The sequence below is a fragment of the Mangifera indica genome, chromosome 1 (genome assembly GCF_011075055.1).
Source record: "Mangifera indica cultivar Alphonso chromosome 1, CATAS_Mindica_2.1, whole genome shotgun sequence".
NCBI classification, from domain to species: domain Eukaryota; kingdom Viridiplantae; phylum Streptophyta; class Magnoliopsida; order Sapindales; family Anacardiaceae; genus Mangifera; species Mangifera indica.
Window position 1 is genome coordinate 8621291 of NC_058137.1, and position 26970 is coordinate 8648260.

The following is a 26970-nucleotide window of genomic DNA, read 5'->3' on the forward strand; positions in this document are numbered from 1 at the left end:
TTTGCCCAATCTTTGTGATTGAATATAATTCCTTGATTGTGCTGATCATGTTTATCTTGTATGTACCAATCATTTGAAAAGAAGGCATCATGACAATATTGTTACTTCATTTGATAATTTGGATTAGACTGAGAATATCTATTGAGACTTTACAAGCGTAATATTAGCAGGAAACTATGTTTGATTGAGCGTCAATTCTGTAAACCCTCAAATTGGCCTCTGTGTCATAAAGTTGATAATGATCTAGTGCACGTTGAAAGATTCTGTATGGTTGTAAACCACGAGTTAATAAACTTTACACATACCTCGGCAAAACCTTGTAGTATCATGTATATTCAAAATATAACTCAAAAAGCTAAAGAGGAAAGTGTAACATGGATATGATTTAAATTCGTCGACCTCTTTTGGCTCTCTGGATAACAAGTTGGCAAGAAAATGTTGATGCTAGTATGTATATTTGCATTACCTTAATGTACATAGGCCATAAGATAAAATAATTAGATACAGTAATAAGAATTATATAGACTGCTGCTACTTTTTATTCATGAAGGCATCGAAATTATTAATCAAGAATTTTTTTACAACAGAAATGGGCAAATAAAACTGAATAGCCCAATGATTGCGAGTAAAAGGACTATACATAAAACGGATTTCTTCTTTATACTACAGAAATTAATGCTTCTAATATAATTGTCCTAACTTGATTTCACTTTCTAAGCTTCTCTTTTGAGCTTGAGCATAAATAACTACACCTTACATTATGTGATCAAAAACCAAATTATTCTACTGAATGTCATGGATGCTGTTGACGGGTCATTTGAACAGTGCTCATGTTGGGTGAGATAATGTTTGCTTATATGATGGAGGGTTATCAGTCATTCACTTGATGGCGAATGCATGTGAGCTCAAGAGCTGATACCGTCTCTTTTTATACAATGTCAAAGAAATGTTAGCTGTAGATGTTGAGTAAACTTACTGTTTGATTGTGCGCAGCTCCCAGTTACCCTCGCCATCAATCAGCCGTAATTCCATTGAGTGGAATGGTATTAGAGCAGGCCGCTAACATTGAAAATAAAAAAAAAAAGGTATAAGACACATTTACTCAGTCAAAAAAGCAAACAGGACTTGGAAAATTGAGAGTCACATGGGTCCACCAACTATTTACCAGAATCATCTGTTAGTAATAAAAATTACTACTTACTTGAGAGGAGGTAACAAATGTAATACCCATATCCTGTGCAAGCCTATAAAGTTGTTCCTCAATTTCAACACTTGTGGCACTGCCAATTAAAAGATTTAAATACATAACCAGGATACCATGAGAGATAATTCTCAAGTAAATTGTCCAATAAGAAAGAGTAGGGTTTTGATTCATACTTGGTACACTCGTCTAGGATTCCTAATTTAGGCCGGTGAAAGAACAACCGTGCCTTTTAGAACAGAAAGCATCACATTAGACAGTGAAAAATCCACTAGTTGAGTTTCTGATATTTATCATTATAACAAGGCATTTAAAGTGCTCTGATCACTTACCATGCCTAATCTCTGCTGTTCTCCAAGAGAGAGAGTGTCTTCCCAATTGAGATCAGCATCCCAGCCAACTTCAACCCTTTCCAACAGATAGCTTAATCGAACATTCTCCAGAATGCATTTCAAGTATGCATCCAGAATATTAGTACTGTCAACTGTTTTGTTACCTTAAATTCAGCAGGACCATAATCGGTGTAACCAAAAGGATTCAGGAAAAGTCCACAGCATAATGTCAGCAGCCATGCAAATAGAAAATATAAACTAGATGACAACCAGTCTACAGATTGTAACAGGCTGATAAGAAAGAAAACTAAAAACGTACATGTGAAAAGTGACTAATCATGAAAGCAGCACAAATTGAAAAATGAAAAAAAATAAAAAAACAAATTATGGTGCTACTAAAGGAATATGCTTGTGTTATTTTCAGGTGAGAGTAGAAAAGAGGGAACATACTTTCAGTTAGAATTATTCAACAATTAGTAGGCTTCCAAGCATTTCAATGATATTTATAGTACCATATTATCTTTAGAAGTTGTGTAAGTCAATAAATTAGAAAAATGGATTTGTAATCCACCTCAGTCTGATAGTAGAAAGTCTAGACAAACACTATCAGACACTTTTGTAACATTAAAATGATAACTGTTTCACGACAGCCAGTATGATAATGGAAAATAAAATGCATAATAAGGCATTACAATTTATTGACACAGCTTACCTTCTCCATGAAGCCTTAATGCCCTGCGTTTTGCTTCCTCATGAGAAAGAGGATAAATAATTTGATCCCTCAAGGTTCCTAAGCAAGTATATGGCCTCTGTGGAACATAGAAGATCCCACAACCTGATCTGCCCTCTTCAATAATATGCTGTGATGGTTTTGCAAGACTTCCACTGACAACAGGCCAGAGACCTCTTAAGACTCTGAAAATGGAGCTTTTACCACTTCCGTTTGGACCTGAAATGTTACACACATGTCCCATGTGAACTTGCATAAAAACATAAAAAAACAAAACTCAAGGAAAAGAAATCTATTCGCTAACCAGTAACAAGCAGGCTCTTCCCAGGTACTACATCATATGTCAGCTGCCTGGCCAACATTTTCTGCGCTGGGGTAATAATATCCAGCTCAGAAAAAGAAATGGCATCTTCAGAATGAAAATTATGTTGTGAATGACTATTGGTCCCATCAACCTCTGGACAGCAAACATCTTTGTTAGCATGATGTCTAACTTTTGAACAGCTCAAGCATACAGAAACCAATCAAAGCAGAAAACTTTCCCAACCAGGTATTTGCTTGTTAAAAACGTGATCGTTACTTATAGAGGGATTAAGAAAGACAAGACTAGTACTAGATGGAATTTGATGATCAACATAAGAAAGTTAGGTCACAAACTCAGGAATTGATGTCAATTATATATATATAACTGAGAAGGAGAGAGAGAGAGAGAAAACTGTTAATTTTGATAAAGTCAAGCCATCATTCATAAAATGAAGAATCCACAAAATAAGTCTGACAGAATAGAGAAAGATGTACCAGACTGAGCAGCATATAGAAGCTCTTCAAGCTCAAAGATTCGATTGATTCCACCTGAAAGCTCAAGGAACTTTCTATGCAATTCAAGAATATCACCAAAAGCTAAAAAGCTTTGAGATACAACAGAGGCTAGGAACCGTAATGCATGTGCCAGCTCACCTGAGAATAGTGAAATCAGATATAAGACAGAAAGAGTATTAATACTGAAGATCACATCAACTTTTAATAATAATCTCACCTTGAGTGGAAGTCAGGGCCCGATCTCCCTTGTGTTCTAAAGCATATAACAAACTCAACCCCCAAGTCACGTTATTGGGAAGTTGCTTAGTGACAAAATCATCTAGTATACCAAACAACCATTTCTTTTTTAAAAGTAACAGAGAGTGGTTAAGAAGCTCCCTGAATCTTGAATCAATCATCTGTCATTATAAGGAATATGCAGTTCAAGCGGTTAGAAAGTTACAAGGGAGCAGAAATTTTAATCTAGTAATACATAAAGCAAAGAGAGAGAGAGAGAGAGAGAGAACCATAACAAATGATGGTTCAGAAATAAAAAAACACTATGGTGTGAACGGAAAAATTCAAATCATGAATTCAGATTTTTTGACAGAGAGAGAGGAAGAAAAAAAACAGTGTTAACGAACTTTTTCATAGGTTTTTATTGCTCTCCTCCATTTCATACATGCACATATAACCAGCAATTCATTTTTGTTTTTCTGCCAATTATCGCTTGACATTTGGCCGACTAAATGATTACAAAACAAACAAAATCAAAATGGAATTGAAATGGGCTACATCCTACTGGGTTGGGCTACACATACAACAAATGCTCGATTGTTTATTTGAATTATCCATCTCACTACGGAATGATGTCGTCCTTCTTAAGCCTGCGTGCATCGACCGTTATCAAATGTTGTCGTTTGGAGCCTAAATTCACACCAATACTCCCTCGATAACCTTGTCCCCAAGGGAAAACTCTGAATAGGCAATACTCCCTCGATAACCTTGTCCCCAAGGGAAAACTCTGAATAGAGCCAACGCATTTCATCTGCAAAAACCCAAACAACTTTTTGGAGAGAGAGACCTTGCATTGCACTAAAAGTTGAGTCGCTGCAATATTGTGTCTCTTGACCATACAGCGTTCAAGGATGGCATAAGAATTCAAATCTGGAGTGGGAAATGCCCTGGGAAGAGTTGGCGATGCTTGCACTAAAGCATGGACAGGTTTCAGTATAGAAACATGGAAGACATTAAGTATATCAAAATCAGATAGTAGCTACAACTTGTAAGCAACAACTCCCATAGTATCAATGAATTGAAAAGGACCGAAGTATATGGCTTGTAGTTTTGGGTTCTACTGATGCATGGTGAGTTGTCGATATAGCTACAATTTAACATAAACCCAATCTCCAATATGAAAAACTCTCTCAATCCTTTTTTTGTCAGCCAACATCTTCATCCGATTCTGGGCTTTTTATAGGTGATGTGGTAGTAGTTGAATGGTGGCTTCTCAAGACCTTAGGAAAGTATCAACAACCTCTGTTTTGCGGTCATGAGGAAAATAAGGGATATGTAATGGGGGAGTCTACCATAGTTGTTAAAAACACGCTTAGGCGAGAAGATCCTTAAGGCAATAGGTCCATTGCCTATACACATGCAAGGTGAGCAAAAGTCTAAAAGCACAGCTTAAACGCATTTTTATTGTTCTTTCAAAGAAGTATAAAGTGCCAAAAAAGCTCGTTTTTTAACTAAACCTAATGATATAAATATAGGTTTAAACTTTCATTATTTACAACTCAATCGAAAGACCAAAATCTCTTTTTTTTTTTTAAGTCTAACCCTAAGTCGATATCTAAGGATAAAAAAGTCTTAGAATACAAGTCCTTTGATTAAGAATAATGTTTTAAAAAAGAAATGAATGAAATCGAAAATGAAAAATTTGATGATGAGGATAAAGATGTGAACTTCAATGACAAAGATGAAGACTTAGATTTTGATTAAAATATATATTTGATAAAAGTTTATGCAGATTGAAGAGTTCTAACATTTTTTCATATTTTATTATAAACATTTATTTGTGCTTTTAAGACTTTATCTATGATACTATATTTTGATATTTGAGTGATTAGTCTCTATTAATTTTTTTTTTTAGGCTTTGGGTTCAAAAACAACGTCTTCGCCTCGTTTTTTCTGCTTAGGCGATAGGACTACTGATCGCTTTAAGGCATTTTTCGCCTTTGACTATGTTTGAGACTTTATCTATGATACTATGATTAGATATTAAAGTGATTAGTCTCTATAAATTTTTTTTTAGGGCTTTTGGTCCAAAAATAACGTCTTTGCATTACTTGTTTCGTTTAGGCGATAGGACTTCACATCGCTTTTAGGCGCCTTTCACCATTAACAACTATAGAGCGTACCTGTAAAGTGCCTCAAATGGTGTCATTTGTATGTTGGAGTGGTAAGAAAAGTTATACTATAACTCTACCAGGGATAACCATTGTGCCCAAAAGTTTGTGGTATCTCCCCGGTCGTGCAACGAAGGTAATTTTCTAAACATTTGTTTACAACTTTTGTTTGGTCATCCATTTATGGATGGTAAGTTGTCGATAGCTAGATTCCAACCCCTTGTAGCTTAAACAACTTCTGCCAAAATTTGCTAATAAATATGGTTCCCTTATCACTTGTAATTGTGTGAGGCATACCATGTAGCTTGTAAACATTATCTAGGAAGGTCTGCACTACCATAGAGACTGAAAATGGATGACTTAACCCCATAAAACAGTTGTGCTTAATAAGTCTATCAACTACTAAAAAGATTATCGACATACCATGTGACTTTGGCAACCCTTCAATGAAATCCATTGTAAGATCTATAAATACCCTAGTTGGTATTGGCAATGGTTGCAAGAGCCCTAGAGAAGCCATATTCTTTGGCTTGTATTGTTGGCAAACCTTACAGTTGCAAATTTGGTTTTTGTTGTAGAATCTGTAAATTAGTATATAGAGTTTAATTATAGGAATCTAATTATGATAGAAGTTGATTATAGGATCACAATTATAGGAATCAAATATTCCTTTTCTCAATCTAGAATATCTAATGTGTATATATAAATGTATCTTTATGATAGAAAGAAGTATAAATGAAATACTTAATTTCAGTTTCTTTGTGGTATCAGAGCTCGGTTTGCCCTAGTGTGCAAATTCGAAAATTTTCTTCTAGCCCTAGTGAGCAATTTCATAGTTCATTCGTGTAGAGTGAACATTAGCTCTCACCGCCACACTAAAAAGGAGCACGCTTCGACAATCGACAGTTTCCCAGAATCCGATCACCAAAAACTCAACGCGTGACCTACACGCGCCACCCGTTTCTTCTGCAAACATACGCATCAGATCTCCGATTCTCAGGTGCGTTAGCTCTCACTGCCAGTACAGTCAGACTTAGACAGCGTCGACGAGTTAGAACCCCATAATCTCGCCATCGTTCGTTGTTGTCAAATCTCTCTCTGTGATCAGATTTCAATTCTTTTGTTTGCTATTCTTTGTGGTTCGTGCAGTGTATTCGTGCCTTAGTTACTGCAGAAATCAATTTGTCCAGCGGCTTCTAGCTATTTATTCTACTCAGTCGCTTTTAGTGCTACTATGGCAGATATTAAACCGATAACTATGGCTGAAATAGTTCCTATAATGCCAAAAATCACCGAACACAAGCTTAATGGTTCCAATTATCTAGAACGGAGTCAAATGGTTCCAGTTATCTAGAAAGATAATCACCTTACGCAAGCTCCTCCTATGGATGGTACTAGACAAGCATAGCTGAGAGAGGATGCTCGATTATTTTGGCAAATCCAGAATTCCATTAAAAGTGAGGTAATCAGTTTAATTAATCACTGTGAATTGGTTAAGGAACTAATGGAATATTTAGATTTTTTGTACTCTAGAAGAGGTAATCTTTCTCGTATATATAAGGCGTGCAAAGCCTTCTTTCGTGCATAAAAACAAGACAGGACCATCACTTCTTATTTTATGGACTTCAAAAGAACTTATGAAGAACTTAATATGTTGTTAATATTTAGTCCTGATGTGAAGGTTCAACAAGCTCAGTGAGAACAAATGGCCATCATGAGCTTCCTAGCGGGTCTTTCATCTGAGTTCGAAACTACCAAGTCTCAAATACTTGCTAGTCTTGAGATTTCATCTTTGCATGACACATTTACTAGGGTACTATATACAAAAAGTACCCAATTATTTCAGAGTAATAGCGCTCTTGTTAGTCGAAGTGGTGTACCTGAAATTGGATGTTCATCTAATAGAAATGGTAATAGAGGACGGAGCAGCAGCAACCGTGACAAGGTTACTGATCGAAGTCAAGAATCAGAAATGATTGTGTACTATTACTGCCATGAGCCAGGCCATACAAAGCGCACTTGTAGAAAATTGCAGAATCGGGCTCCAAAATCTCAGTCAGCACATGTTGTAGCAACTAACACTACTACCAGTTCACCATCTGGAAAGACTATTATGATTTCTACAGAAGAATATGCCAAGTTCTCTCAGTACCAAGACTCACTAAAATTTTTATCGACTTCTATCACTGTCAGTGCTAAGTCAGATAAACCAAATACATGTTTTGTTTCGTCCTCATCCAAATAGGTCATTGATTCTGGTGCTACAGATCATATGACTAATAATCCTAGTCTCTTTTCAACTTTTCAGTCATTTGCATCCCCTTCTACTGTTACTTTAGTAGATGGATCAACATTATATGTTCTTGATTCTGGAACTGTTAATCTAACTCCATCAATTTCATTGTCATCTATTTTGAATTTACCACAGTATTCTTTTAATTTAATCTTTGTGAGTAAACTCACTCGTGCCCTTAATTGTTGTGTCTCATTTTTTCCTGATCATTGTTTATTTGAGGATCTTACAACGAAACAAATTATTGGTAAAGGACATGAATCTAGGGGTCTCTATATCCTAGATATGCAAACACCAAGGTCCATTGCCTGATCCAATGCCTTAACTCCATTTGAAGCTCACTGTCAGTTAGGACATCCTTCACTACCTGTGTTGAAGACTCTATGTCCACAGTTTCATCATATATCTCCGTTAGATTGTAAGTCATGTCAATTTGCCAAACATCATCGTCTGTCTTCAAGGTCTAGAGTCAATAAACGAGCTGACTCTCCTTTTGAGTTAGTTCATTCAAATGTTTGGGGTCCTTGTCCTATTGTCTAAAACTAGATTTAAATACTTTGTTATTTTCGTTGATGATTATTCTCATATGACTTGGTTTTACTTGATCAAAAATCGTTTTGAAGTGTTTTCTCATTTTTAGGTCTTTCATGCTGAAATAAAAACACAATTCAATGTTTCTATTCATACTTTACGTAGTGATAATGTCAAAGAATATTTTTCTAATTCTTTTCAATCATATTTGATCCAAAATGACATTTTTCATCAATCCTCTTGTGCTACCACACCATCTCAAAATGAAGTAACTGAGAGAAAAAATAGACACTTGCTTGAAACAGCTTGAGCACTCTTGTTTCAAATGCAAGTTCCCAAACAATTTTGAGTTGATACTGTTTCAACATCCTTTTTTTTATTAACCGCATGTCATCATCGGTTCTTCAAGGTCAGATTCCTTATGGTGTTCTTTTTCCAAATAGATCTTTGTTTCCTATTGAACTTAAAATATTTGGTAGTACTTGTTTTGTTTGTGATATTTGTCCTGATGTCACAAAATTAGATCTCAAGTCTTTAAAATGTGTGTTTCTTGGCTACTCTCGTCTTCAAAAGGGATATAGGTGTTTTTATCTGACCCTAAACAAATATCTAGTGTTTGTTGATGTTACCTTTTTGGAAAACATTCTTTTCTTCTCTACTTCTCTTACTTACACCATTCAGGGGGAGGATGATGATTTGTTGGTGTATACTGTTACCTCATCGCGCCCTACAACTGTTAGTTCTCCAGACATTCCCTACCTGAAGAGTCTAACCCTGTCAGACCACCCATTACGCAGGTCTATTCCAAATGTCAACAACTCTTAGATGCTTGTCCTGAACCATTCTTTGTCAGATCCAGTTTCTAATAACATTGATATACCAATCGCTCTTCACAAAAGTAAAAGACAGTGTACTTATCCTATTTCTTCTTTTGTTTCTTATGGTCATTTATCCCTTATTTCATGTTCCTTTATTGCATCACTCGATTTTATTTCTATTCCCAATATCACTCATGAAGTTATATCTCATCTTGGTTGGCGTGAGGCTATGATAGAGGAAATGAATGCTTTAGCTGATAATGGTACTTGGGAGTTGGTCAATTTCCCTATAGGGAAGAAAGCCATTGGATGCAAATGGGTGTTTACAATTAAGGTTAATCCGGATGGATCAATGGCTCGCCTGGTTGCTAAAGGCTATGCACAAACTTATTGGGTGGATTACTCTAATACTTTCTCTCCTATTGCTAAGCTGATTTGTTCGTTTATTTATTTCTATGGAGTTACCTATAATTGGCCTTTACACCAACTAGATATCAAGAATATCTCTTTGCATGGTGACCTTCAAGAGGAAGTATATATGGAGCAACCATCTGGTTTTGTTACTCAAGGGGAGTATGGAAAGGTTTGTCATCTTCGCAAATCCCTATATGATTTGAAACAAAGTCCTCGTGCTTGGTTTGGAAAATTGAGTCAGGTAGTTCAAAAGTTTGGTATGATAAAGAGCAAATGTGATCATGCAGTTTTCCATAGACAGTCTGAAGCTAATAGCATTCTTCTAGTTGTTCATGTTGATGATATTATCATTATTGGAAGCGATGTTGTGGGGATTTTCTCTCTTAAATCATTTCTTCATATTCAGTTTCAAACAAAAGATTTAGGGGGATTAAAATATTTCTTGGGTATTGAAGTGACAAGAACCAAGAAAGGCATCTTTCAATCTTACAACTTATTGACTGAGACAGGTAAATTGGGAGCTAAACCATGTAGCATTCTGATAATTCCTAATCTACAGCTTACAAAAGATGGTGAACCATTTGAAGAACCTGAGAAGTATAGAAGATTGATGGGAAAGTTAAATTATCTTACAATGACTCGTCCTGACATTGCATACTCTTTCAATATTGTAAGTCAAATCCTGCCATCTCCGACGGTCGATCATTGGGTAGCGTTAGAGCAAATTTTGTGCTACTTGAAGGGTGCTCCTGGACGTGGCATATTGTATGGAAATCATGGTCACACTAACATTAAGTGTTTCTTAGATGCAGATTAAGCAAGTTCTAAGGTAGATAAAAGATCCACCACTGATTATTGTGTTTTCGTGGGAGGAAATTTAGTATCATGGAAGAGCAAGAAGCAAAGTGTTGTGTCCCGATCTAGTGCAAAATCAGAATATAGAGCTAAGGGTCAGTCCACGTGTGAAATTATGTAGGTATATCAACTTTTGACTGAAGTGGGTTTCCAGATATCAATACCAGCACAATTATGGTTTGACAATTAAGCTACTCTTCATATTACCTCTAATCTTGTGTTTCATGAACGAACTAAACATATTGAGATTGATTGTCATTTCGTTCGAGAAAAAATTCAGCAAAATTTTATTTCTACAAGATATGTGAAAACTAGAGAACAGTTAAGGGATATTTTTACTAAGGCTATAAATGGGGTTTGAGTTGATTATATTTGTAACAAGTTAGACATGATTAACATCTATGCTCCAGCTTGAAGGGGAGTGTTGTAGAATCTCTAAATTAGTATATAGAGCATAATTATAGGAATCTAATTATGGTAGAAGTTGATTATAGGATCTCAATTATAGGAATCAAATATTCTCTTTCCTAATCTAGAATACCTAATGCGTATATATAAATATATCTTTGTTATAGAAAAAATGATGAATGAAATACACCTTAATTTCAGTTTCTTCAGTTCTTAACATCCCTCCAAGTGTCTTTCCAGTAAACCATAAAGGTTAGCTTTCGGACAGTAACCTTGACTCCAGAATGGCCACTTACTAATGTATTATGAAAGAATGAAATAAGGTCCTAAGGAATGAGTCATTGCCCATAACACAGTTTCCCTTCCCTTTCAATATTCCCTACTATCATGAATAATTATTATAAGAGTTGAGGTGTTGTTGCTTGGCAGTGATTATGTTTTGTACTTGATTGTCAATCTTGTAGGATTATTCAATTTTGTGCAACAACTCTAAGGGTAGTAAGGTGGTTGTTAGGTTGTTAAACTTCATTCCAGATACCCTAGATAAAGTATTAGCCACTGTGTTTTCTTTGCTTTTCTTACATTGGATTTCATAGTTATATTGCATTAACTTTGCAATCCAAGCTTGTTGTGAGGGTAGTTATCCTTTGCTCTAATAAGTACTTTAAACATTGATACTCTATTTTAATCACAAAATGATGGTTTATGAGATAGGCCTCCCATTTCTTGATAGCAAATAAAATTGCCAACATCTCCTTTTCATATATAGAGAGAAGCTAGTTCTTTGGGGATAAAGCCTTGTTTATGTAAGTAATGGTGTGCCTTTCCTGAAAACCACTATTCCTTTTCCATTGGCATCAATTTCTATCATGAAGGGTTTAGAAAAATTAGACATAACCAAAACTAGGGTTGAAGTCATGGTTGTCTTAAATGTCTCCAAAGCTTCTTGTGTTACCATGTTCTATTGGACTACTTCCTTCTTCGACAAATCAGTAAGTAGTCTTGCAACCTGTCCATAATTTCTCACAAATTTTCTATAGTATCTTATAAAACCTAGGAAGCCTATAAGTTGTTTCAAGGTTTCTGATATTGGCCAGTTTGTAACAGCCTGAATTTATTCAGGATCTATAGTGACACCTTTGGCAAAAATAATGTGGTCCAAATAAAAGAATTCTATGCACCCAAAAGAGCATTTGCTCTTTTTAGCATAAAGTCTATTGTCCCTAAGGATTTGTAAGACTATTCCTAAGTGGTGTATATACTCATCCCTACTCTTACTATAGACAAGTATATCATCAAAAAATACAAAAATAAATTTCCTTAAATGGCTCTTAAAAAGGGAGTTCACTAGGTCTTGGAAGGTTGAAGGAGTATTAGTAAACCCAAAAGGTATAATCAAAAATTCATAATGGTCTTCATAAGTTTTGAAGGTAGTTTTTTCAATGGAAGAAGGGTGCGTTTATATTTACCAATAACCAAATTTCAAATCAATTTTGGAGAACGATGTGGCTCCTCCAAGTTCAACCAATAATTCTTCAATGATTAAGATAAGATATTTGTTTTTTATAGTTATCTTGTCGAGGCTTCTATAATCTACATAAAACCTCTAGGTATCATCTTTTTTCCTTACCAACATAATGGGACTACAATAGGAACTAGTGCTAGCTCTTATTACTCTTGTATCCAGAATTTCCTACACCAATTTTTTATAATGTCCTTCTACATGCTACTATGTCTATACGGTCTCAAATTGACTGGTTGTGCCCCTCTTTTAAGGATTATTTTGCGGTCATGCTCTTTGGAGAGAGTTAAACCTGTTAGCTCCTGAAAAACATCCTTAAATTGTTGGAGCAAGATCTATAATTTTGTCCATGGAGATGTAATAGATCCCTCTTTAGCTTGTAACATAAAAAAACCAGTCACATTATTGGGTTGTATGAGTGAATGGATGCCAATTGAAAGTTCCCCTCTAGCAACTTCTACATTTTGTTGCACCCAATCACAAAAAACTCATTTCCGTTCTGCCCTTGTAAATTACGTCTCCTAGCATCCTGTATGAAACTCATCCTCTGCTCTTCAAAATTCCACAGAGTATCTCCCAATTTTGACATTAATTGAATGTCTAAAATTAAGTTATAGTTGTCTAAAGGTACAAATATACATCTTCTACAAAGGTTTAACCCTAGACCCTCCATTCGAAATCTTCACACATCATTTTACACTACATTGTCTCACCATCAGCCACTCTCACCCTAGTACCTTCTACCTCCTTTAGGATACACCCCAACCTAGTTGTTGCATTCTCACTTAGGAAGTTGTAAGTACTTCCTAAGTCTAATGATATAAACAATGGCTTACTTTCATAGACACCCTTCAATCTCATGACTCTAGTAGGACTGTTCAAAACTGGGTGGCCAAACCAATTAATCGATTTTATGAACCGAACTAAATTTTCAGTTTGGAAAAAATTTTCAAACCAAAATGGAACTGATTGATAATCGAACCGATTTTACCAGATAATTGAACGGAATTTTTTGGTTACCCAGTTTTGGAATTTCATACAATAATATGTTTTAAAATCAATTTATCGATTGGATATTAAAGAATGAAAATCAATTAATGTTGAATAAAAAACTGAGCAAGACTCCAAAAATAGAGAAAAGAAAACTGCAACATGCCACACAAAGTCACACTACCCAAGAGAATATAAAAAGCCAACAAGCTTTTTATGAGCTTTTTAAGTTTTACTTTGAATTGTTATATTATTAAAATTTTGTTAATATAAAATAATTTCTTCTAAATTTAATTTGAAAATCAGTTTAGTTCAATTCAGTTTGGATAACAAGTTTTCAAATTTTAATAAATCAAAAACCAAACCGAAATTTTGATTGTTATAATATTTCAACCTGATAATCAAACCAATTTTATGAGTATCCTACTTTTTGGATCGGTTTACGGTTCAGATACAAATTCGGTTTTGTTTTTAGAATATTTTGAACATCCTAGACTCTAAGGTTGTTTGCTCCACTCAATGCATGTGAAGAAAGTTGCATCAAGCCAGAATCCTCCTTCTCTTCCTCTAAACCTTCTTCAATTTCATCTTCCTCTCCAATTTATACTGGGAGCTGTAGCGTATAAATTTGTTTCTTCTTGCATTTGTGGTTGAATGCATATTTTTCATTGCACCAAAAACAGAGCCTTTTTACTATTCTTTCATCCAATCTTTATTAAATAATATTATGTTACTTCTAGAATTAACAACCTGTAGCACTTTGGGCGGATTTGGGGTGGGTAAGAGTCCTGTCTATATTGGTTGTCTACTTAATTGTATGTTTGACTGTGTTGGTTATTGCTGGATGGTGAATGAAAAAGTAACTAAGTGAAGAGTTTTTAACACAAGTCTTGGCTATTCTTTCAGAGCAGCAATGGTCATCTCTTAAAGTTTGGCTAGAGAATATGCCTCTGCCAATGAGTTAGACCTAGGGTTCAATTCGAGTTTGAGCTCAAACTAGTCCGAACTTGAACTGCACATAGTAAAATTAACATTCTCGAGCTCAAACTCGCGTACAGAAGTTGTTCGGCTCGCAAGTTGAGCACAGCTCGCATGCATCAACATGCACTATGTAATTAGCAATGTTGGCATACCTTAAGTTTTAATTAAATGCAGCTAGCATGCGTCTGCATTTAATTAATAATTTTTAATTATATACAGTCGGCATGCATTTGTAACTTTGCATTGAATTAAAACAAATTCTAAGGTTTTTAATTTTATTTCCTTTTCTCTCTCTTGCGAAAATCTTCATTGTATTTTATTTTCACTTCTCTCTCTCCCATGAAACTCTTCATTTTTCAACCCTAGTCTTCAATTCTTCACTCCTCTTTTTGTCCCTCCATCAACCGGTGTAATCCTATCGAATTTTTAGTCGCCAATCACTCATATTTTTGTCATCTCTGAATCAACCGTTCGCGTTCAACAATTCAAGTTGCTCTGTCAAGCAACCTTTTGCCTTTGACAACAACCCAATAGAGTTAAAATCACTTTTTTCTTCTTCAACAATTGCAAGTCATTTCTTCGACAAAATCGAAAGTGTGGTGTGATTAATCAAGAATTACATCCGGCGAACTAAAACCAAGTTCGAGCCAATCCCGAACTCCAATTATGACAAACAAGTCGAACAGAATTAGTCAATGGTTAGGTTCAATGCGCTCGAGCTGAAGTTTGGCTCACCAACTAAAAGGACGAGTCGAATCTAAGTCATATTGTATTTGGTTTCAATTCAGCTCGAATCCAATCCTACTTAGCCATGAACATACATACAGGCATTTGGAGAACGTCTATTAATCCAAAGAGGAAAAAACTCAAAGTCTGATCCTCCCTATTTCCAACCCACCCCTGGATAAAGCTCATCAAACATGTCCAAATATTCTTGGAGAGTTCTTACTTGTTTGAGATTTCTCAAATCATCATAGGCATGAGCTCCAAATTTGAATCCCATAAATTGAATGTATTCCTCCCAGATATTCTATTGATCTATTTTGATCTTTGTTAGCCCCTAATGTCATTGTATTGCCTTCCCTTCCAAGTGGAGGGCCACAATTTTCACCTAGCTTTCATTCGATAATCAATTCAGTTCAAAATAATACTCAGCTCTAATGAGCTAACTCTTAGAATCATCTCCGCAGAACTTCGGAAACTCCAACTTCATTGAATGTCCCCATTATACCTTATAATTAGACACTTGTCTTGAAACTTCATCGTCAATCACATCTACTAATTTTTGCCTGGCCATAATTTCTGATTGTTGCACATTTAAACCTCCTATGAGACCTTTAATTTCTGATTGCTTAGCCATAATTTCTTATTAGACCTTTAATTACTACACATTTAAACCTTCTTAAGTCTTCTTAAGCTCGACTAATTGAATTCACACCACACTAGAGACAAATTTCTCTCCAACTATAAAGTAAAATTATTATTTATGACAGGATTTCACAATTTGTCCACAAGTTAACCACATTTTTTATTATCAACTCACAATTAGGGTAATTTCAATTGCCATTACTTTAGTCTACTTGTCCAGTAGATAGCTTCTAGTTCCAAGCAACCACATCAAGCAATTAATATAACTAATTGGCATCCAAATACAATGGACACACAAATGGAAATAATGAAGCAGCTTACATCTTTTTCTCGAGAACCTCCTCCAAAGAAAGCAATAGATTCGGCATGAGTACGTAATCTTTCATGCATGAACCTAATTATTATAAAACTAGAAAGTTAACTTGACATTTACGATAATAACAATATTAAATTCATACATAATTATATACTCAAGTATCTATCTCTATGTGCAAGTGTGCACATTCATGCATGTAAAACTCAGCAATCGCAAATTAGAAAGCTAAAACAAAAATAAAATTACCTAAAGGTTCCTTCAAGTTGTTGTTCTCGACCTGTCAAATCACCAAAGTCAGGAGTAACAGTCCTTAGAAAACCCAAACCAAGGAACATATACACATAGAGTATGGCAACTCCTCTCTGACCTGTCAAGAGCTTCATTCTCCAAGTAAACCTTTGAATTGAATGAATACTCAAGTTATTTTAATTCCAAGACCTTATAGATTGCTACAAAATGAAAATCAAATGGAAATGGGACAACTGCTCACCAGAGAATGTCAACAGAAGGCTTAACCATACCAGTCACCAAACCTGCCAGATCAGAGGTTAACTTTTCCAAATCTTGAGTTATTCGCTGATCAGCATCAATGCTTTTGCTAGACATGTTGAAAACCTAATATATGCATTCAACACACAGTTCAAAAATTTCTCATATAATGAGTCAAGTACTAATACAGAAAGAGGAAAGAGAGAAGCTTCAATTCACTAACAGTCTATTAACCAAAAAATTTAGTTGGTAAATTTTGAGCATGAAACACACAAAAGTACTTCAGAGTTATTATAGAGGTAATTAATCAGTATTTTGCACTGCCCCCCGGAGTACAAAAATTAGTAGCTTACTTCAGCATACAATCTAATTACCTTGTAAAATGCATTATTTCTTAAGTAGTTCTTTAGTAAGTGTTGAGTCATACGAATTCTCCATCGAAGGGCCAACCTGCCAGTCAAGTACCTGTAGAAAAAATGTAATTCAAATGAAGTTCTTCTTCCCACTGAAACATTTAGCATACCATAGGAATAAGCAAAATATGTATAGCAAAAAGAGCTTCACAAAGGACAACACCACCATGCAACCGACGAGAACTCACTTTCTTAACATATTCACAAACTTCCACTACGAAGGAAATCAATCACAAGGAGTAGCAGTGTAAATATGCAAAGAGATGTGTAACTCCAGCCCTTGGTGAGTAAGAAGAAAAAGCACAAGACAAACATGAATGCCAATGCTCATGTTACCAGGCTTATAAATTTTTACAATTACCTAGTTTTTGTCAGTTCTGCTAGTCTCAAAAACTTTTCAAAGAGTTTGTTTAAATAGTAATTTACATCGTACGCGTCAAGAAAAGATTTCACACCATCCATGTTACATTCAACACTGAAGCAATGCACAAATATCTATCAAGACATTTCCTATTTAAGAGTATTTTTAATAGTTTCCATAAATATTAGGCATATCGAAAAAACAAACTACTTGGAACCAGTTACATGGATAGATCAATATATGAGTTTCAAAACAAGTTACATTCTACTGAACGCTAGAAAATACCTTAGTGAAGGGGCAATGAAAGAAGAAGCAGCACTTTGAAGAATGCTAACACCAATTAAACGAACAAAGGAGGCCTTATCCTGCTCCAAAACATACTTCACAGTGGTTCCTGTGACATTAACATATTTCATTAACATAAATGTGACCTCTCAGATTATTAAATACAAATATAATAGAACTAAAAGTTGGTAATACCATTCAACGAGGCAATCCGATCAGAAATCCATGTTCTGGAAAGAACAAGAAATGCAACCGCAAGTAGTTGTGCTCCTTGTTTGTCAAGTACTGTGGGCACCTAAAAAGCAAGCAAAGAGGTCCATAAAAGATCTAAGAGTACTCGTAGTCAGGGATGAAAAACAATTAGCATATCCTTGGACAACAATAGGTCCATTGAGTGCCATCTAATAGATTATAGAAAAACATAAATGAGTAAGCAGGCCCTATATATACACACACACACATTCTTACAAATAACACTATAACATTCAGAAACCATAAAACAACAGAACAACAATAATAAATTCTTTTGAAGACCAAACTCAAAGTTGATAAATGGATTTCATAACATTAACAATGCATTTCACACAGCAAAATAAGACAAGCTAACAAATAAAGTTTGTGCATAGACTTAAAATCCAAGATCATAGACAATGTAATCTCAAATGAAGTTTTCAAGAACAAGTTGTTGAGAGGATATGTTCAATTTTATACTCTCGTCTGCAGCAAGCAACACAAAGAATAACAGAAGAGATTGAAGCATATCTTATCAAAGACCAAACTCACCAATACTTTGGACATGGCAGCCACTCTCAGTGGCAATCCCCTTGAAGGACTTCGAAGTTGTGGAAAGCTGGGCAATGAAACACTATGATCCACAGAGGAGGACTTTGCTATCACCTCTGATATGTATGATTGGGTCTTTGAATTTGAGAAAGTGGAGTCCTACATAAAATGTCATACACAATGTTGGCACAACTAAGAAATTAATGCAATATAAATTACTCATAAAAATACAACAAATACTTTCAAATTTGTTATACCTTTTTAGCCATGACAAATGCTTGTTCAACAGCCATCGCACTAGTTTGGCGATCTGTCTCAGAAGACTTGCTCATATTGATCACAGAGTTGGTTATGACAGGAGCGTCGTCCCTGCAGTCCATTCAACTCTAGCAAGTTCTAAAATCCATATAATTAGCACACATATACTCAGATTAATAAACTTATATTACAACCTTCGGTAATGAACACGCCATTCTCCTTCTCCATCCAAAGACAAAACCACGTCATGAAATGCTACTAGCGCTGGACGATGAGATATAGTTATGCATGATGTTCCCATGGCTCGAACTTTAGCACAGAAACGTTTCTCCATATCAGTTGTCACAGCACTAGTGCACTCATCAAGAATTGCAAATTTCGGCTTATGGTAGAACAGTCTTGCCATTCCCAGCCTTTGTTGCTCTCCAAGAGATAGCTCATCACCCCAATTAACTTCTTTTTCTGGTGGGTAACGATCTAGTAGGTACTCAAGGTCCACCTAAAAGATTAGATAACCAAACAACCACCAAACACTAAGTCAAAGTATATTTTGATATCACAAAATTATTTTGCATCTATTTTAGAAGGAAGAGGAAAACTATAAGAAATTCTACATTTTTCAACAACTCCACCATTCCACTATGAGTTAACGGTTCAACCTCTTGCTTTGCAGTAAGAGGATATATTAACTGGTCACGCAGCGTTCCTACAGCTGTGTATGGTCGTTGTGGCACATAGAAAATCTCCTTATTAAGATCAGAACCAACCCCTGGTTTTGCAATATGGCCAGACACCAGTGGCCAAAGCCCACCTAGAACTCGGAAAAGAGAGCTCTTCCCACTACCATTTGGACCTTTGGAGAAAAATGGTTTATGACAAAAATGTATCAGATTGCTAAATATAGATTATATCAAAAAAATAGTTTTCGACACCCTTTTTCCGTATCCAATTACAAATAGAGTAGACATAATCCATGAAAAAGAAAATATCAAGTAACTCCTAAGATGTACCTTCTTATTGCTTAAAACCTTTATTCCCTTTTTTAATGTACAAAATAGAAAAATGAAACTATAGCGATGGGGATTTCTAAGAAGCAGACAAATTGTCCACACAAAAATGATTAGTCCAAGAAAGAAAAAAGACAAACAAGTACATAATGAGACAGCCCAAAAGCTAAACTACTAAAAACAAAGCTGACTATCTCAGCCAGCTTTAAAAAAATACAAAAGTGAAAAAAAATCTATTACACCCAAAATGCATTCCAATTTAGATGTCCTCGAAAAAAAAATCCTAGAGTTCTATCCAAAATAATGTCTTCCTTCTTGTTAGCTAGCAAAATCCTACTATTTCTTTCTATCCAATTTTACTCTAGAGACATGCGGCAAAATTTTATATTATCACAACTATTAAAGTCCAAACAAGTAATAATGCTACACATAATGAAGAACTGCTTGTCCTTTTCAAGAAAGGGAAACCTGACATTTTATCCTCAAAGTGGGAATTCACTAACCTGGCAGTGACTACAACACAAAAATTCAAACTCTAAAAGATACTTCAACAAGAAGTCTAGGTGAAGGAGATGTAAAACAAAATAAAACTAAAAGAACAATGCAGTGCTTAATTAAGATTCTTCAAAGCAAGAAAATTTACCTGTAATTAAAAGATTTGAACCTGGCTCAACCTTTAGAGTCAAATCCTCCACCAAAACATTACCAGTGGGGGTAACAACCTAGAAAACAGTAATATAAGATACATACCAGACTAATAGTGATATTAACATATAGCTAATTCAAAATATATCAAACACCTTTACACCAGAAAACTCAATGTAATTGGCTTCACTAAAGTAATTCCTGCTTCCATTTCTTTGTGAAGAAGATTTATCATCAATACTTAGCTCTCTTGATAGAACCACTAACTCATGAATCCGATCAGCATAACCACTGAAAAAGAACTTGTTAGAACAAACCAAAAATGAAAAAAGCAAAGAAAATCAAGCTGTAAGACTTGCTTAATGGTCAACCACTTATATCCTCTCTTTCTCCATTTAAATCTCATTTGAGAATATAGCCTAATTCAATTGTATATGCTCAACATGATAATAAACATATACATGCTTTTACATGATAATAAACATATACAGGCTTTTACAAGAAATTTGAAGGCAAAGAGCTTGATATTAAGCAAAAGTAAAGAGAGATTTCCAACAAAATCTGAGAAACATTTATGACAAATTCAGAATTTAAATTTAAGGAGTCACCATTGCTTTTTTCCATTTTATCTATAGAGAAACAGTCACCATTTCAATTCCTTTGTGAAATGGATCAACAAATACCTGAGACGATTGAGCTTTCTTGAACTTGTGGCAAGAGTTCCCAGGGAGTGGAACAGAGAAATTATGACACTAGTATGGTATCTTAAATTGCTTAACATCTCAGCTCGTCCCAAAGTTGAAGACTCAGGTCTAAGATGTCCAGCAAAAAAGGGCTCAATAATCAAAACAACAGCAACTGTAGCACCAAGATACTTCAACAAGAAGTCTTGAATCATGCCAAACCACCAATGTTCATGAAGGACAGTGCTCATATGCCTAGTGAGACTCTTAAATTTCTTCTGAATATTTGAATCTTCTCTGTTTTCCCCACCATAAAATGCTATGCTTTCTGCATGGGTCCTTAACCGGGAATGAAGTTGCCGATATTCCCCTCCTAGTTGTTGTTCTTTTGACATTAGTTTCCCAAATGCAGGAGAGAAGTTTCTGATCATGCCCCCTGCACCCAACACATATGCCTAGACACAAACATGTTAAATGAGAAACCATAAACTACACCAGTTGCATATTAAGCAACAGAGTGGCTGCAGAAATGAGAGAGACAGAGAACCACAATATCTATGAATATTTAGACTTAACAGAGACTTACCACCATCCAGAAAAAGTATTTTGGACTGGCATAAGAACACAGCCGCCACGTATAAAGCAGAGCATCAGTAACTGCAATCAAATCATCTTGTACAAGTTCACTCAACTCTGAGCAGAACTTTGGTACATCACTTGCAATTCTTTGCTCAGGATTAGTAATCCGGCGATCAACATGTGATATTTTGTAATATGCCATGTTCTGAAACACAAAGGAAAGGAAAATAAACAACAGAGAGAAGGTATTCAGATTTGACAGAATCATTCAGCAACCAGATATAGCAAGCATAATTACCTCAAAATAACGTGAATGGATGAGCTTTGTCAATATTTTTCTAAACCGCAAACTTAAGGTCCCAGTAATAAACTTTGAAGTAGAATGCATAGTTGACAGAAGAAAACACAACAAAATATTTTCAGATATTAATCGGAAAAATAATGGTACACGTCGAAGAAAAGCAGCCCGAAATAGAAATCCTTGCACTTTTGCTAATCTGTTGCTCAAAGCAGTTCTTAACACCTGCAAAAAGCATAAAGAAGATATGTAAATTGAAGAGAACAAAAGCACTTCTGTCCTCCAAAGTCTTATTTGAAGCAAAACACATTAATATTGTAAAGTAATCTGAAGTTCCCAAAGGTATGAGTTATAACTATGATTCTTTTTGTGCTATACACTGGTCTTTCATGCCTTAAGACTTAACAGAAATTACTAATAAAAAGAAGGCAAAGTAGCTTTCAGTCAAACAACTGGGCTGAAAGAGCATATATAAAATAACAAACATCAATATCCTAGTCATATGAAAGAATCCATTAAAACAATTTAAAAAAAAAAAAAAAAGACTTAAGGCTATACTTAATCCCAAGTCTTCTAACTAATTGATAGGTTAACATTTTCTTCTCATCTTTTCTCTTTCTCAACTACTGAAAATGGTTCATTGTGTATGACTTCAGTATATAAATATGTCTCAACACTTTTCAAATTACAAGAGTCTATCAATGTAACGTTAAGTTATTTGGTCTGTTATTGAAGTTGAGTATGCCTAGTATATTCTCTCATCTCCTCCCTTGATACCTTTTTTCCCCTGGTTGTTTCCCACTCTTTTTTCTAGTGCAGATATGATTCTTATCTTTGCATCCTTTTCTTAACACACATAAATCACCTCACATCCCATCCATAGCTCCAAGGTCAAACCCCAATTAACGAATGCCAAGGATAGAAATGAAATTTGTGTTAGTGTGTTTTCTCAAAGACAGTTAATTTCTTTCATAATTACAAGCCTCCAGAAATCAAACAAGACCCAAGACCTGATACTTGTTATTTCAATAAATATTGGACATACAAAATGTACAAATTTCTTGCTAAATATAAAAGAAGATTGACAGGAAAAAAAATCAAAAAAACAAAGCACCACAAATTAAAAAAAACTGTGCCAAAAGCTTACCACTATGCCCACTAATGCCAGAAGATCCCTTGCACCCAATTGTCCCATCTCAGACAATAGAATTGCTGCTAGAACCTTTAGTGATTTTGATCCTCCTTTTTTTGCCTTGCTTTTCTTCTGGTTAATACCGTCCTTAGCCCCCTTGCCAGGTTTTGCTTCATTATCTTCAACCCCATTGTACTGAGCAAAAGAATCAGGTTTTCTGTGGCTAAATCGTGATTGCAGATAGGCAGCAGTTCCACCAGCAACTAAGATACCACTGGCTAGCAACAGAGCTTTCCTGTGAAACCATATGTATGCCACAGGTTCACTTGTGAAAGAGGAGGGCAAGGGATGTGAGCATAAAATAAATGTCTTCATAACATTATTTCGGATGCTATGGGCCATTTTTTGTATATTTTTTTGTCAAATTTCAATTATGTTAGCTTCTTGGAGTGGGCATCAGGTCCACTTTACTGTAGTAAAACTTTTAACATATGACATTAATATGCAGCCTTACTATTGCATCAAAATATTTATAATAACAACAATATATGCACGTGCACATTTGTATCATTTGAACACCATATGATATTGGGTTATTCATGATGTAGGCAGGTTGAGTGAAAAAGAATAAACAGTTCATACCTTCTTGAAGATATAACACTTTGACCATGCTTGGTCAGCTGCAACAGTTGTAGAGAAGGCATAGCCAGAGGTGCACTTCTCCAAACAATAAATATCAATTGCCGTAGTTGTTTCCTCTTGCTTTTAGAAGCCAAAATATCTGGCATGTACCAAAATTGCATTTAAGATGATAACACTCAAAGTGGTTGCGGCAGGGATATAAGACATAAGGGTGATAAAGTGATGAGGTGGATGGTGAGTGAGGGGAAGAACAGATGACAGAAAGAGAGATGTCAAAATGCATGATGGCCAATTCTGCCACTGCAACATTACAACCATCAAAATGAAAGCATAATTAATGAGACAATTAGTAGAGATCAAACATATTTGGTTGCATCAATCACAGAAGTTAACACTATCTTTGTACCATAAGCATCACAATTAGACCACTAGAATAAGAACTAATGAAACTATTAAATTTGATCTTTAAATGTACTACAAACCAAAAAAGCTAATAATGTTAACCAAGCTCCATAACATGCAGAAGTTGATGAGAGTTCATGGCCCTAGGAAAATGAAGATTCAAACTATAGAAACTTTAAACACCCGAACATGCTTTGAATATGTTACTCCTTTTCAAAATATATGCTCTGCAGGATCATCCATCACATACCTGTAAGTCGTTTTATGGCAAAATAAGCATACAGAATACAATATTATTGTAAAGTGTAAACTTCATCAAGTTGTCCGATCATTGAAACTAATAGAAATTTCTCTTTCCATAAATTAACTGCGGCAACATATAACTAAATAACTTCATTTCTATTTTCTTAATTCCATCTTCAATTTTTAGCACACCAATAAATCAAATATAATGAAAGACGAAATTTGTAACCCTTTCTGAATATAACAGCGATTCCAAAAACAATATGATTCTTGAAACAGTTGATTTCACGGTTGTACTCATTTTCAAATGTTCTGCAAGACGTTCCATTTTCAAAATTCCAAATTCTAGAAAATGCTATAAGAAGCTCCTGAAAATACTTAAATTCCATTTTCCGGCATCTGTTTTTCAACTAATTCCATAAACGATCAATGATTCACGTACACACCTAAACTCTTCAAGCGAGAACTCGAATAACAATCAACATGTAAAAAATATGATTCAGCTTCAAAATATTTCATAAAAAATCCATAAATATTACAATTCAACTTCACACTCAATTTAAACACTCTGAAAGTCAACCGAATTACTAAAAAACGAGCTCAGTTCTCCACACCGTTCACGTGCTTTATTCAACACTCAATTAACGCAACAAATAGATTAAAATTTAAAATCAAAATAAAAATTAAAATTTCGAGTCACTTCATTCTCATCCCTACCTACCTCGCCGTCCGTCAGGTAAACGCAAGTCCGAAACGACACATCAGAAGCAATGGCAGAGAGAGAGAGAGAGGAGAAACAAAGAATCAGATCCAAAAACTCTAGCGATTCGTGAGGGTGAAGAGAAGAGATGACAAGATAGTGTCCATAAAGCGATAACCGTAGAGAGGGAACCGAACAGAATTCCAAAAACAGGGGAAAGACAGAAAAAAGAAAAGGCTTGCCTCGCCTTCAACTTTTCAAGTGTGGATGATGACCATACGCTAATGGTACTGTCTACGGCTCTTTATTATTAATATTTTTTTAACAATTATAACATAATTATATTATACATATAATATAACTTATTATAATTTAGGAAAGTCATTAATTATTTTGATACCCAAACACAGTTTTTATTATTTGATATGATTATTTTTTATTAGTCAAGGTATTATTTACAAATTTTGTTAAAAATAATTTATTATTAAAATTATTAAGTATTATTTATTCTTGCGTGTTTGGTTCGATGGAAGTCAAGGAGCAGATCAGCCAAAGTACGGTGCATTTGGATGCGTGATGTTGGATGTATTCGAGAGGAAAAGGACACCCTGGAAATGTGAACTCAGAAACTTTACGTCTGCGTAAAAAGGTCCAATCCTAACTACCCTAAATAAATGTCTAAAATTTCAGTAAATTATTAATACTCATTAATTATGTAAGAATAATGGTCAAGGAAATTAATATTTTTTCTTGGCCAAAGCACTATTTCCCACCCAAGTATACTTTTTGTGTAAATTATCATTCCTTAACTTTGAAAACCTATTTACTTACCGTAAGCTGTTAAAAAAAAGTCGAATTAACAGATTCAAAGATAAAATTATTATTTTATCTATAATATTAAAAATAAATTTTAATTTTATTTCATTTTTTCCCCCAAACCATGACAACTAATAATTTTTTCTCAACCCAAGTTTTTAAAAATAATATTTTTCCCCCTAAGGTTTTCAAACTTTCAGATTGAATTTTTCGACAATGACCAATGATCTCCAGGCGACGTCTCTTCCTCTCCAACGACTCTTCTTTCCGACCGTATTACGTCTTCTCCTCTTAGGCGTCGTCGTTGATGAAGACAATGCGTCTTCATCGAGACGAAGACGAATCATCTTCGTCATGATTCGTCTTCGTTCAAAGACGAAGATGACGTATTCATCGACAAAGAAGAGTCTTCGTCGTCGATGAAGACGTCTTCTTCGTCGTCGATGAAGATGTCGTCTTCGTCTGTGAACGAAGACTATTCATCTTCGTCGTCGATGAAGATGTAGTCTTTGTCTTTAAATGAAGACAATTCGTCTTCGTCGACGACGACGATGCTTAGGAGTGTCGAAAGTATAAGATCGGAAGGAAAGGTCATCGGGGAGGGAGAATAGGTACTTGGAGATAGTTGGTTATCGCTGAAAAAATTGGATCTAAAGTTTGGAAACCCTATAGGGAAAAATATAGTTTTTGAAAACTTGGGTTGAGGGGAAAGTGTTAGTTTTTAGGCTTTGGAGGAAAAATGATATGACCAATAAACTCAGTTAAGTTTAACTATCTATCGATTGATAAATGAAATTTTTAAAATTTATGGGGAGAACTTGAGTATTCAACATAGTTTGGGTGGAAACTAGTACTTTGGCCTTTTTTCTTTAACAGAATAGGCGGGTTGGTCTAATACTGTTACAGGTATTATTCATAGGGTAGACCGACAGGCAAGTATTGTCCACATAACCATTCATGGCTTCACAGTTTCTTTAGTGTGTGTGTGTATATATATATATATATACCCACACAAACACTACTTATAAAAAAACGATCATAAAATCCCGATATAAAAAGAATATAAAACTTATATATATATATATATACCCACACAAACACTACTTATAAAAAAACGATCATAAAATCCCGATATAAAAAGAATATAAAACTTATATATATATATATATAATACAATATATATATATAATAAAAAATTTTTAAAAATTTTTATAAATATCAATAATAATTTTAATATTTTTTATAAATCTCTTTATTAAAATAAATATA

General features: G+C 34.8%; 1 protein-coding gene across 6 annotated transcripts; it reads right to left on the reverse strand.

The window, feature by feature from the left end:
- Positions 1 to 516: 516 nt before the first annotated feature.
- On the reverse strand, positions 517 to 25170 carry LOC123222468 (ABC transporter D family member 1-like). 6 transcript variants are annotated; one of them, XM_044645281.1, is made up of 27 exons: positions 24907 to 25170; positions 23541 to 23840; positions 22914 to 23193; positions 21767 to 21991; positions 21476 to 21673; positions 20890 to 21344; positions 20362 to 20497; positions 20205 to 20283; positions 19169 to 19407; positions 18749 to 19053; positions 18554 to 18665; positions 18297 to 18455; positions 17709 to 17808; positions 17514 to 17622; positions 16829 to 16919; positions 16456 to 16580; positions 16333 to 16361; positions 16212 to 16242; positions 15971 to 16043; positions 3300 to 3480; positions 3062 to 3220; positions 2568 to 2720; positions 2246 to 2482; positions 1534 to 1697; positions 1378 to 1430; positions 1202 to 1280; positions 517 to 1059 (listed from the first exon to the last, which is right to left on the reverse strand). In XM_044645281.1, the coding sequence occupies exons 2-27, from the start codon at positions 23699 to 23701 to the stop codon at positions 973 to 975; spliced, it is 4020 nt and encodes a 1339-aa protein (XP_044501216.1). In that variant the 5' UTR covers positions 23702 to 23840; positions 24907 to 25170; the 3' UTR covers positions 517 to 972. The 6 variants fall into 6 exon arrangements, with proteins under 6 accessions (XP_044501216.1, XP_044501225.1, XP_044501207.1 ...); XM_044645290.1 differs by having other exon boundaries at positions 16212 to 16361; positions 23541 to 23679; XM_044645272.1 differs by having other exon boundaries at positions 1534 to 1685; positions 16212 to 16361.
- Positions 25171 to 26970: the final 1800 nt, after the last annotated feature.

Coding starts and splice junctions, on each gene's coding strand:
- LOC123222468 (XM_044645255.1), bottom strand. CDS start 23,701: ATGCAATTTTGGTACATGCCAGATATTTTGGCTTCTAAAAGCAAGAGG. Junction 3,481..15,970: donor GAGGTTCTCGAGAAAAAGAT/GTAAGCTGCTTC, acceptor TTATAATGACAG/ATGATTGATTCAAGATTCAG. Junction 3,221..3,299: donor GGCCCTGACTTCCACTCAAG/GTGAGATTATTA, acceptor CACTATTCTCAG/GTGAGCTGGCACATGCATTA.